Source organism: Poecilia reticulata, linkage group LG5, assembly GCF_000633615.1.
Source record: "Poecilia reticulata strain Guanapo linkage group LG5, Guppy_female_1.0+MT, whole genome shotgun sequence".
Classification (NCBI taxonomy): Eukaryota; Metazoa; Chordata; class Actinopteri; order Cyprinodontiformes; family Poeciliidae; genus Poecilia; species Poecilia reticulata.
Genome location: NC_024335.1, coordinates 19898215 through 19910746, shown reverse-complemented (window position 1 = coordinate 19910746; position 12532 = coordinate 19898215). Strand labels below are relative to the sequence as shown.

General features: G+C 38.8%; 1 protein-coding gene across 1 annotated transcript; it reads left to right on the top strand.

Moving 5' to 3' along the window:
- The first annotated feature begins 6654 nt into the window (after positions 1-6654).
- Positions 6655-11933, top strand: LOC103464940 (keratin, type II cytoskeletal 8-like). The gene is made up of 9 exons (XM_008409358.2): positions 6655-7135; positions 8662-8870; positions 9285-9345; positions 9433-9528; positions 9629-9793; positions 10818-10943; positions 11133-11353; positions 11452-11492; positions 11599-11933. Exons 1-9 carry the CDS (start codon positions 6725-6727, stop codon positions 11865-11867), a joined length of 1599 nt encoding a protein of 532 aa, XP_008407580.1. The 5' UTR covers positions 6655-6724; the 3' UTR covers positions 11868-11933.
- The last annotated feature ends 599 nt before the right edge of the window (positions 11934-12532 follow it).

Genomic DNA, 12532 nt, shown 5'->3' with positions numbered 1-12532 from the left:
CCTTTTAAAACCTAAAAAAAAACCCCGGCTCAAACTGCAGAGAACTGCAATAATCTAACTGCAAATTACAGGAAGGATGAATGAAAGCAGCGTGACTCAAACCTCATGACTGTCTGAATGTGTGTTGGCAACGTTTGATTCTCTCAGGGAAACCAAACTAGCAACTGGCAAACACAAACTGTTGCTTGACCAGCAATTTTATCCACAATGTAATTAAAATATCTGTTTTTGTATCTTTCCCGTAATACAAAGAACACAGACAGGCTTCGTTGGTGGAGTGTTGTTCCCTGCTTCAGTCTGAGAATTAGAACTGCATGATGTTTTTAAAAGACAGGGCAGGAAGGATGAAGAATAGGAAAACTGGAACAAGTTTTACTGTGTGAGTCAAATGACTGCTGAAATCTGGAAACTACTAGGAGGGGTTTATGTGTTTCACAAATGTTGGACCGCAGCCTTCATGTTACTGTTCTCATCTGGTCTGGCCTTGAATAAATCTCACTTCCCTTCCTGTTTTGCTTTATCCAGCGTTAGTGCAGACTGAGTGCTCTCACAGACTTACTAAAACCTCAGAAAGTACTAATGCCAAAATACAGCAACAAATGTCTATGTATTGTACTGAGATTTTATGTGATAAACCAGCACAAAGTAGTGTAAAAGAATACCTACATTAAGGCAAAGTGGGGGTTTTTTCCTTGAAAAGTATATATTTTTTATGTTCAGATAAATAATTTGCATCATCCTGAGTACATAAAAATAAAGAAATAGAAACCAGCTAGTCTTTTGAACAGCTTTTTGACATAAACAAATACAGAAGAGCTGATTCTTTTCAAAGAGCATTAATCCCCACCTCTACTGGTGACATACAGACGAGCAGTGCTATGATATATCTAAGGTGCCTAAAAGTAACTAAAGCGTGAATCAATGTAATTAATTGATCAGCATAAATATAGATCAAGTATTTAAAAAGTTACTCTGTTTTAAATAGTAACTTTTAATTGAAACTAGTTAAATTTTCAAAATAGTCATTAGAGGCGTAAATTAGAAATATTCAGATTTTATGACTATTTTGATGATTGGTGCAATGCTTTTTGTCTGTAATTTTTGTCTTTTTAGTAAGGTGAAGGTCAGCTTTATTGTGAAATTTAGTTTTATTTGAAAAGCTTACTTCCTGTTGAGGCCTATGTTACATTAGAAACGACATGGACAGCAGAAGGATTGCATATGCGTGTAACAATTCAGTTTTTGACAGTGTATACTGTATATTTTTTGGAAAGAAATAAAAGGAAATTTAATAACTCAATTTGGATCGACATAATCTGTATTGCATTTTTCTAGGTAAAATGTTTTTTTTTTTTTGTTGAATTCACGGTTTGCACTCCTTACAGGAGTGCTTATCAAATGACAGATATTTGATCTGTTGCCATAACAGTAACCTACCCAACACTGGTAGTTTATTCTCAGTATAAATCTAACCGTTCTGTGAAGGAGGGATTCATTAGAGTCAACAGGGAGTCTCGTGAATACCAAGCAGTACAGCAGCAACATTGTGGAAAACTTTAAACCAGGATAAGGTTTATAAAACAAAAGCCCATTTTACTGAGAACTGTTTAGTTCATCATCTCAAATCGGAAATATTATGGTTTTACATTGGTCATATAAAACAGACAATACAATACTAAACATGAAGGATCATCTAAAACTGAGAGGTATGAACTTCCCCATATCAGTGCTCGACATTGAGTTTGTCACATGAAATTCTAATAAGATAGACTCAGGTTCATGGTTTTGTTTATGGAAAAACGTGGAAAAGCTCAAAAGATATGAAAACATTGCTAGACATATATATATATATGCAGTCAAATAAAAATTTAAAGACACAAATGCATGTTTTCACATATCTTGATGTATAATAGATGCAAGAGAGTAACTGCTTCTAAATGTGTGAGGGTGACACATTCTTACTCAGAGTTTCTGACATTCTCTACCCATTTCTCCCTTTTCCTCCTCCCTTCCTGGCTGACTAAAGATACAGCATTAAAATCCACCCAGTGGAAACAAAGTTTGAACAAATTCAGATACACTTATTTATTCTTTTTCCAGTTCTATGGGCAGGACAATTGACAAAAATGTGAGGGGCACGTATCACACCGCAGCTCAATGAAATGTGTCGTCTCAGAGACATTTTCTCTGGTGGTTGTCATGTCCATTTTGAGCACAAAGACATTTCACAGGAAGACTTTAAAGGATTGACTGTTCATTATGTGTAAATTCTGAAGAGCCAGATCCATTTCTCAAACTAAACAGTACATGTTTGTTTGGTTATTCATGCTGTGATCATAAACTCTTTACAGGACACTTGGATTTTTTTTTTTAATACGGTGGGAAAATTGTCAAAGAAAATGCACAATGGGTGAATGATTCTGCCTCTTTTGTTCACCTTTTCATAGTGAAATGTAAACCAAGGACTCTTTTGACTTTCCCGTTTTAAAGAGTCTATAAAGATATATAAAAATGTGAAACTGACCTTTATTTTACAGAAATTGTCAGACAGTTTCTATTGTAATTTTTAGTCATATTTTCACTCCCACTGAACAAATTTAATTGAATAAAAAATTTTAATTCAACATAGCACTACAGAGCGAAACAATTTTTATTGGTATTTTGCAATTTTTTTAAAAACCATGTTATTTTAAGTAATGGAGTTTTTAAACAGTCTCATCTGAACAATGGAAACTGAAACACAAAAATGTTCTCTTGAGGAAAATCGAGAACATTTTCCTCAAGAGAACATTGAGGAAAATGTTCTCAATGTTTGAGAACATTGAGAACATTTTAAAATGAGTTTTAAAGTGAACTCATTTTAAATGTGTTCACTTTAAAGTGAACACTTTAAAATGATTTAAAGTGTTCACTTTAAATCATTTTAACTCGTAAGTTACAGCAGTGGCCCATAGGTGGCGGCATTGCGTTATTTCTCCAGCTGAAGTGGAAACACTGTGCAAGCGCTGCAGGAGGGTTTGCTCTGTTGAAAACAGTCTATTTGGACACTAGAGGGCAAAAGTCTCAAGTTAATCGGTGGGTGGAGCTGAAGAATTAAAGGATCTCCACATTTACTGGGCCACAAAAAAGTGTTCAGTCAAAATTATTATTTATGAATGGACAATTCATAAATTGTCCATTCAAACAACAACAAAAAAAGTTCTGCTATGCAAGCAATCTATAGATCACAACCAGTAAGTAATAGCTAAACAATTTCCTGTATTTAATGGGTTGATATTTTTATGCTTCTTAAATAGAGGCCCAGTCAATCACTAGAATGTCTTAAATTGCCTCTAAAAACTGTGCACATCTGTGTAAAAATACCAGATTCGGTGCAATAAAAAGTAGCACCAAGATATATTATTTTGAAGCTCTTCCACCTTCTAAGTGACATAAAATCTGTGCAATTCAACTAAAAAACAACCAAATTGAAGAATCAAAAATTTAAGAAAAATTCAGTAATCTGATTGGACAAGTGTTTATACGCTTAACTAATTTTTGCTGAAGCTTTATTGAAATGTTTAATAGTTTCAACATTCTTTGATTTGTTCAGTATGGCCCTAGACCGATTTGGTGATGCTTAAACCCTCAAAATTGACCAGACTGTGTGGACATCTTTTATGTAACAAGTTCATTTTGATCTGACACTGTTGCTTCAGCTGAAAAAAAAAAAATAGAAATGAGCAAAACTTTATTTTGGGTCAATCAGATTCACTGTATTTAATTAAAAATGTGTAAGATTATGAATGCAATACTTAGAATTAAAATATTACAATACAAATATTTGTTATACAGACATGCAGGATCAATTAAAAGTTTGTTTAATACCTGCTTAAAGGTAGATACTTTCAAAATTATATTTTTAATATGGTAAATGAGCCTCATCAGAACATATATTCCAATTTGCTGACATGTATCCTTACATGATACACAAGTCAGTAAAACTGAAATGGCTTTTTAAATATTGTCACCAAAAGCTGCGATTTTAACAGGGATGTGTAAACCTTTGAGAGTCACCTTCCATACTTGGGTTTAGTGGTTGTTTCATCCGAACCTTGACAACAAAAGATTTAATAACCTACTCATTATCTACTTTAAAGTTACTTGGTTATATGACTCAAATAAATAATTTATATGGCTGACGCTAACTGGAGCTGAATTTGTGAGTTTGTGCACTTCAGCGCTTGGATACAAACTGATTCTGTTTACAGGATATAATCTAGAATAAAGCAGGGATGAAGTAGTAACATGTGGGTAAGAGATAGATTGAGGAACTGGCAAAGGGCCGAACAGATACAGATACATTTTTGTCTTGTTTTTGTTTGTTTTACTCAATATAACGGTATTAAATTGTGTAGATTTCTGACCTGACTTGGGACAGAGTGTTTTATTTGTCTAGGGTGAAGCAGGTAGTAACTTTTACAACATATGCTTCAAACAGCACATAATGCACAGTCAAACTTGAAAACTTGAGAACAGAAAAATCAAACAAGGTCTTTTTGCAGACTTTGATCAAACATTGAACTTGCACTATTGTCCTCGTAGTTTGCTCAATACCATCAAAGTTACTCAGATATGTTTAAGAGAGCATTAAACGACAGGAGCGATAAAGCATTAAGACCAAGAACCGTTTTATTTGTTGACATTTCTTTGCAGTTTCATGTATCCCACCCAGTTCCCCCTGCCTATCCCGGTGAGTCAGCCAGTGGTTGTGAAACAGATTTCTTTCTTATCTTTGCTAATTGTCTTCTCATATACCCCACCAGCTCCTCTTCTCACCCTTGCTCCCGTCTGACTTGTCGCACATACGTGTGTCTCTCAGCACATTCCTGCCTCGGTGTGTCATTTAGCAGCTCTGCACAGGAGAGCATCTTTGGCTTTCTCTGAGATTTGAGAATAAAGTTTGCAAATTACCCTCTGGGTTCCCAGATTTCCTGATCAAATAAGGAATTGTATCAAGGATGAGAAAAGCGACCTTATTCAGATTCAACCCAATGAGCTGTAGCTTTGTTTAAGGGGAAAAAAACTAAAGTTGGTTGACTTGTACATATATGGTCTTCCCCAAGTTCAGCACAAAAACTCCTTTGTGAAGAATTACGTCACTCCTTGAGAATAGCCAAGCAAAACATGTTTTTTTTGTTTGTTTATTTAACGGGATCACTTCAATTGTTGTACATTTGCAAAATGTGTCCTCCTGATAAGTTTTTGCAGTGCTCAATTCCAAGAGTTAAAATGGCAAGGAGACTGTTCTGGTTAAAGTTGGCAGCAGCAACGTGAATCACAAACCTGCCAAGCTACACATGCATCATGATTTCCACACAATGAGATTTGAAACCTTTTTAAAATGGTGAGGTCTTCCCAGAAAGCTGTTTAGATTTTAGATATGTGACGCCATGGCAACAATAACACACACACACACACACACACGCACACACACGCAYACACACACACACACGCACGCACACACACTGTACACACATTCATCCATCCATCCAGTTTTCTGTTTTTACTTGTTTGTCATTCTTAAATATTTCAGATCATCAAACCATTATTACAGTTTTTTTTTATGCTGACACATGAAATTGATACTATCTCACAATTAGCGTTGGATGTTTTGACAAGAAAATTGGGGTTTGGTAAGTAATTATAGGTAGTTATAAAACTGATCACACTCCACATGGTTCCTCTTTCATGAGATCTTAAGGTGTTGAACTCGACTTCTTTCTAAAATCCGTGCAGAAATCTTTTGTCTTTTTGACATTTAGCATTGAGTTGAAATTGAGAGTGAGAGAAAATGTTTTCTCAGTCTTTTTATAATTTGCTCTATGGGTGGGTTGCATTGAAACTAAGGTGGGGTCTGGTGATAGGAAAAAGGATTGGACCGCATTTGTTTTTGACCTCACAGAAAAAGGAGGAATTCACTTGGTGGGTGAGCATATAAACACATCAATAATAAAAGTGCTCAGAAGAATGGCTGACCCATAAAGTCTTTTCCTTGGACCAATTGTAAATGCATCCATAACCCCAAACTAGTCAGTGTAGCACACTTCGCTATTTTACACATGGGTTCGTATTTTTGGTTAGTGACTGTTTTGGACAAGGATTCGTGAATAAAATTCACCTAGTAAATGGGTAGATCTGCTGCTTCCACAACTATGAGACATATTGTCACTTCTCAGCACCAACATCACACCGAGCAGCCGAGTTTCACTGACACATCTATGATAAGAGGCAGTGAAGTGATTAAGATGGCGGCAAAATTAGGTTCTTAATTATTTCCGAGGTATGAATTTTTATAGGTATAAAAATACGACAGGCATCGGTCAGCAACCGTAAACCTTCTAGAAGTTGAATTATTTCTAAAGTATGGAAAATTCACCTTTTCAAATATCTGAACAAAGTTGACTTTTTTTTCCTACATTACAACCGTAAAACGAAGAATGTTCTGACTGTTCTTGTGACTTGAGTCTCTAATTTGCTACAAATGTGTAACATGACGTAATTTTCTTTCCTGACATTGCCTCACTTCTACCCCTCTCGCTCTCTCCTCTTCACTGCAGCCAATCGTGGCCCGGCGGGTTCCCTCCCCTGCTCTGATAAATACCACTGAGGACAAGAGAGTCTCCATCTGCCCCGGCTCTTCTCCTCTCTCACCGCCTCAGAGCTACAGACTCCCACTGTGACCATGTCTGTCAGAGCTGTAAAGACCACCGCCCTCTCCACGGTGTCGTCCTCCAGGGGTCCCACCCAGGGCTACAGCAGCCGCTCATTCTCCGGCTATGGGGGCTGCGGCTTGGGGAGTGCCAGGCAGAGCTACGCCGTCCGCTCTTCCTATGGAGGAGTTGGCAGCAGTGGTGCTTCTGTTGGTGCTGCTGGGGGGTTTGGACTGAGAGGAGGTGGAGGGGATTTCGGCCATGTGGGCTTCGGTGGGGGTATTGCCAATGAAGTGGCGGCCCCCATCACCGCCGTGTCTGTGAACAAGAGCCTGCTGGCTCCCCTTAACCTGGAGATTGACCCCACCATCCAGGCCGTCCGCATCCAGGAGAAGGAGCAGATCAAGACCCTCAACAATCGCTTCGCTTCCTTCATCGACAAGGTCAGTCACTCAAGAGGTTACTGTAGCAAAATGTTAGGGACCAGCACAACCTCAGAGAGAAACCTTTGTGTCCATATAACTGGGGGGACAACCATCTTATATTCTGTTGTAGAGCTAATCTACAACAATATGGTAAGGCAATTTGATCCATTAATCTGATCCATTAAGTTGTCAGGACAGGACGCATTAGAAAAGGTAAAAGTTTCTATCTACAGCAGAAGCAGAAAACAAATAATGCACATTGTATTGACCTGACTGTTGAGATAGATAATAAAAAAACTCAGGAAGTGCAAAGGAAATGAGTTTTCTGCACACCAAAGCAGGTGATCGGCCTTGGGACATTAATGCCTTGCAGAACAACATTCTTTAAAATTATATTTGTGGAACAAATCTGGGGGAAATGACTTGTTCTGCATAGAGGCCTAAATAAGTTCACTCAAAGAGCTCAGGATGAAAAGTCACTCAATCCACCAGTGTTTTTGAGAAATATCCTGCAGAATCACTTACAGAAGAGAAAGTTTCAGGGGTCAGTTTCACTTACTGGTTAAGAGTAAACCAATTCCATGTTTTTTTTTGGGGGGGGGGGTTTAAAGCGCGGTTACAGCTAGTAGAACCATAAACGGAAAGGAGTGGAAGTAATCTGAGAAATAGCTGCAAGAGACAAGCCTCTTGTTTTAAGGATGTTCAGTAAATCTTTGCAGAAGAAACTTGAACAATGCCTGTTTTACGAGGCCAATAAAGCTTTTATGCTGAAGGAAGAATGGATCACTGTTGTACCTCCTAAATTAAACACAACAATTCTTTTTACAGAACAATGCTTGTTTTCTGCAACGGACTTGTTAGATTCTTCAGTGAGTTGTAATTTTTCAGAGTTGTATAGTAGTTTTCTTTATTCAAGGAGGCTCTCAATAATGAAAGGGGGTTTTAAATAAAGCCTGCAGTAAATCCTTGGATCACAAACCAAAGCTCACTCTCCCTTTGCTGCTCGGACCAGTGTGACAGCAAAAAGAGTACACACAGACCCGTGTGTCTGTCATCATGTTGACTCCACTTAAAGACAGAAAGAATTATTGCACAATTGGCACCTGGGACACAATACCACATTGTGTTTAACCGAAGCATTCTATGAAAAATGTATTATTTTTAGGCAAACTTTTAGTGTCTCTCAGCAGTCAAACTTATTACTTTTTTTTTCAGTCATCCCTGGACTTTACATTAATTAATTATCCATTTGCTCTTTGACAATTGAAAGAAAAAGAATGTATGTGTTTTTACAAATGAATATAGGTTGCAAAATCTCACTCTTTTATAACATTATAATAGCCATTAAAGTTTAGCTTTGGATCATAACTCCTACTTCTGCTTCATCAGCTAGTTGGGTGCTGAGTGGACGTATTCATAACTCAGGAAGGACTTGTTCAGGTTGAAAGGACGGATAACTTTGCGTCTGGTTGTGCTGCACTGGGAAGAAAGCCATACGAGAGAGAATAAACATAAATTTAATTAATGGCTCTCGTTGTCTTCAGGTACGCTTCCTCGAACAGCAAAATAAAATGCTCGAGACCAAGTGGAAGCTTCTCCAGGAGCAGACCACGTCTCGGTCCAACATCAACGCCATGTTCGAGGCGTACATAGCCAACCTTCGTAAGCAGCTGGACAACCTGGGTCATGAAAAACTCAAACTGGATTCCGAACTGCACCAGACGACTAGCCTGGTGGAGGACTACAAAAACAAGTATGTGGAGCTGCGGCTTAAACACTAAACTGGTTAGATTCTTTTTCACCCTCATGTTCTGGAAAGTCCAGCTTTCCCAAAAGTCTTTAGTGCAGTTTGTATTAATCACCCTGAAGTTTTAAAACCGGGGGGGGGGAGGGAGGGGCGCGCGGTACGATTAAGAAATTGTCAATTTATGTCTTTTAAGATTAGGCATTTGGAAATACAGAATGTAACTCTGATACTTCACTAAACTCAACCCCACCTTGACTCACATGTGGAGCAGTTAACTGAAGCAATATGCTAACGACAGCATGCTTGCTCTTTGTTTTCATGTGTCTTGTTAATTTGGATCTCGATGACTCTTGTTTGAGGACAGTGTTGGCAACACGACACATTAAGTTAACATGGGTTCTCATTTTTCTGCTTTCTAAGGTATGAAGAGGAGATCAACAAGCGCAATGAGTGTGAGAATAACTTTGTCCTCATGAAGAAGGTCTGAGCAAATTCACCTACAAAAATAATGCATTGGGACATTTCCATAAGCTGTCTGGTATTCACCATTAAACGCTATGATTTGAAGGACACAGATGCAGCCTACATGATCAAAGTGGAGCTGGAGGCAAAGCTGGATGGGCTCTCAGATGAGATCGAGTTTTTGAGGCAGCTCTTCGATGCGGTAAATACCTTTTATAACCACACAGTTCCACATTAATGTCTCCCTAAAGTAAAAGTTCTGTTTTTACAGCTTTTTAAAAATATCTTATCATTTTCTGTAGGAAATTAATGAGTTGCAAAGTCAGATCAAGGACATATCTGTTGTGGTGGAGATGGACAACAGCCGCGATCTTGACATGGACGCTATTATTGCTGAGGTGCGAGCTCAGTATGAGGACATCGCCAACAGGAGCAGAGCGGAGGCTGAATCCTGGTACCAGAACAAGGTGGTACAAGATTTCTGATGACTTAACGTGAAACCTAATTGATGCATAGCCGCATTGTTTTGTTTATTTATTTTTTTTATAATTATTGTATAGGTCGATTGAAAAATCTTGGGGTGTTTGTTTTTATAACCAGTCTTATAATCTTCCTTAAATGTTTCTTCATATTTAAAAACTGGCTAGAATAGGAACAATCCGCATATGTTTTTCAAACATGCATCATGTGCCACATGGTTTATTACAAACACCAGCTAACAGAAGCGTTTCATGTGACACTGACACAAATCTTATCTCTACAGGCTCCAAGAATTTTGACTAGCAGAATTTACCTCGTTACCCTCTTACATCTAACCTCCACCCTGGGGAAGTGAAATCTCTCCATCTGGCTTGCAAACATGCTAGGTTACATCTACATACTTATCCCTCTGGTGGTCATACGTGGCCTCCATCTGTTCTTCCCGTGGGATCAGTTCTACCATTTAGGAATGCAATGTTAGTGTCATGTTGAGTGGCAATTTCCTGATCTATGTGCAAAATCATGTTATGAAGACCAAGGTACAAGGTAAAACTTTTTATCCAGCCCCCTCAGGACAGAGCAGGATTTGGTATCATTTGAAGGGGAGAAACGTAGGTTAGTTGGGGTTCATGAGACTGAGGTAGGTAAGGAGGGAGACTGGTGGTTTATTGTGGCTTGAGGCAGGTATTAGAAGGGTAAGTCTGGTTCTGGTGTGGAGCAAGGAGCCTGTACACATTCAAGATACTAGTTCTGAGAATGCTGGGGAGTCTGAGGAAGCAGGGAGGATGTGAGTCTGATGGCGGAGAGCGTGTTGTTATTTCAAGTTTTATATTGTTATCTGCCTCCAGTGCGCTCTGCTCTCTCTGGTCAGACCGTTAACATAAGAAATTACCATTTATGTACTTCTAAGTGGGAAACAGAGACGGAAGAACCAGCTGAAAAACACAATAAACTTCGGATGTAAAAATGAAAAGAATGAGAAATTAATGAAACAATTCCTGTGTGTTCCAGTATGCAGAGATGCAACACTCAGCGGGAAAATACGACAACGATCTAAAGTCAACCAGGGCTGAAATTGCAGACATGAACCGCAGAATCATGAGGCTCCAGTCTGAAATCGACATGGTTAAAGCTCAGGTGGGAAATCAAGCCTAAACTTTATATGGTCTGTTTTCTTTACTTTATCATAACTTTGGATTCACATTTTTGAATACTCATTAATTTGAATTATAAGCCCATGATTCAGAGACTACTTTGTTTCAGTTTATCAAGGCTATAAGCTTTTTTTTCCTTCAACTCTCTCTGTTTATGTCCTCCCACTCTTAGAGAAACAACTTGGAGGCTCAAATAGCTGAGGCTGAGGAGCGGGGCGAGCTGGCAGTGAAGGACGCCAAGCTGCGGATCAGAGACCTGGAGGAAGCTCTCCAGAGAGCTAAGCAAGACATGGCCCTGCAGGTCCGCCAGTACCAAGAACTGATGAATGTGAAGCTGGCTCTGGATATTGAAATTGCCACTTATAAAAAGCTGCTGGAAGGAGAGGAGATCAGGTAAACTGTTGCTGGTTTATGGCTTATGCGCCACCCGGTGGTGATAATGAGAACTGCATCCACATGAGAAATAAAGTTGTTTTCTATTCCTTCCACAGGCTAGCAACAGGAATCAAGAGCAGCGTGTCTCAGCAGACTTGTAAGTCCACGCTGTGGTTTCATGGAACCCCCCCAACAGCGTCTTACACATTGACACAAACAGCATCACTTTGGCTTTTAATATTTTCTCTCTTCTTACCACATAGCCTTCAACTATAATGCCGCCTATAACCTGGAGACCTCCCGTGTCCCATCCTACGCCAGTTCTTCCCTTGATTCAATTAAGTCAAGCAGTGGTTTGGCCTCTGCCCTCGAAGACGGGGCTGTGAAGACCACCACGGTGACCACGACCGAAACCGTGGTGACCAAGACTGAGGAGAAGAAGGAGGAAGAGACTCAAGGAGTAACCAAAGAAGAAGAGAAGAAGGAGAAGACGGAGAAGGTGGAGGCTGAAGCTGTGGCTGTAGCTGAATAGCGGTGTCTTGATTTGTTCCTGATTTTGATCTTGGCGACTAAAAATAAAGCAGATCTTCCCAACCTATTGATCACTTCTTTAAAACTCTATGAATTAAAACTATGTTCTGATGCAAGAACTATAAACAAACATTATTTTTCTCTCTAATAAGAGATGCTGGATGAGGCAGCTTGATTTCCAAACCATGAAATTTTTAAAAGGGGCATTTTATGCAAAATCATTTTTTTTCTTCTTTTTGCTTTATGTCACGTTATAATGTTATTCTTTCATTTTGGTATGGAGAGCTTCCTTATATGGGTGGGGGTGCCTTAACTCCTGCTCATCATACAAAGCGTCACCTAATTCCACAAAGCTCTTCCTTGGAGCTGCAGACTCCAGCCAGCCGAGCTTGCCTCACAGAGCAAAACTATCTATTTTTTTACATTTCAGTTTTTTTTTATTTTTTGTTTCTACTCTGCAACTTTGTTGAAAAAAAAAAAGAGTGTATTATGTCTTAAATTCAGTTTTTGCCAGTAATAAGGGATAATCGCACTGGCACTTTTCACCCAGCAGATGGCGGTGCTATAAAGCACAGCTGTAGTGTGGAGCATCAGTCTTTTCCGTGATCATTTAAAAACGGAAATTTAACATATTTTATAATATATATGATGTCATATATATATATA

Coding starts and splice junctions, on each gene's coding strand:
- LOC103464940 (XM_008409358.2), top strand. CDS start 6,725: ATGTCTGTCAGAGCTGTAAAGACCACCGCCCTCTCCACGGTGTCGTCC. Junction 8,871..9,284: donor GTGGAGGACTACAAAAACAA/GTATGTGGAGCT, acceptor CTGCTTTCTAAG/GTATGAAGAGGAGATCAACA. Junction 11,493..11,598: donor CAGCGTGTCTCAGCAGACTT/GTAAGTCCACGC, acceptor CTTACCACATAG/CCTTCAACTATAATGCCGCC.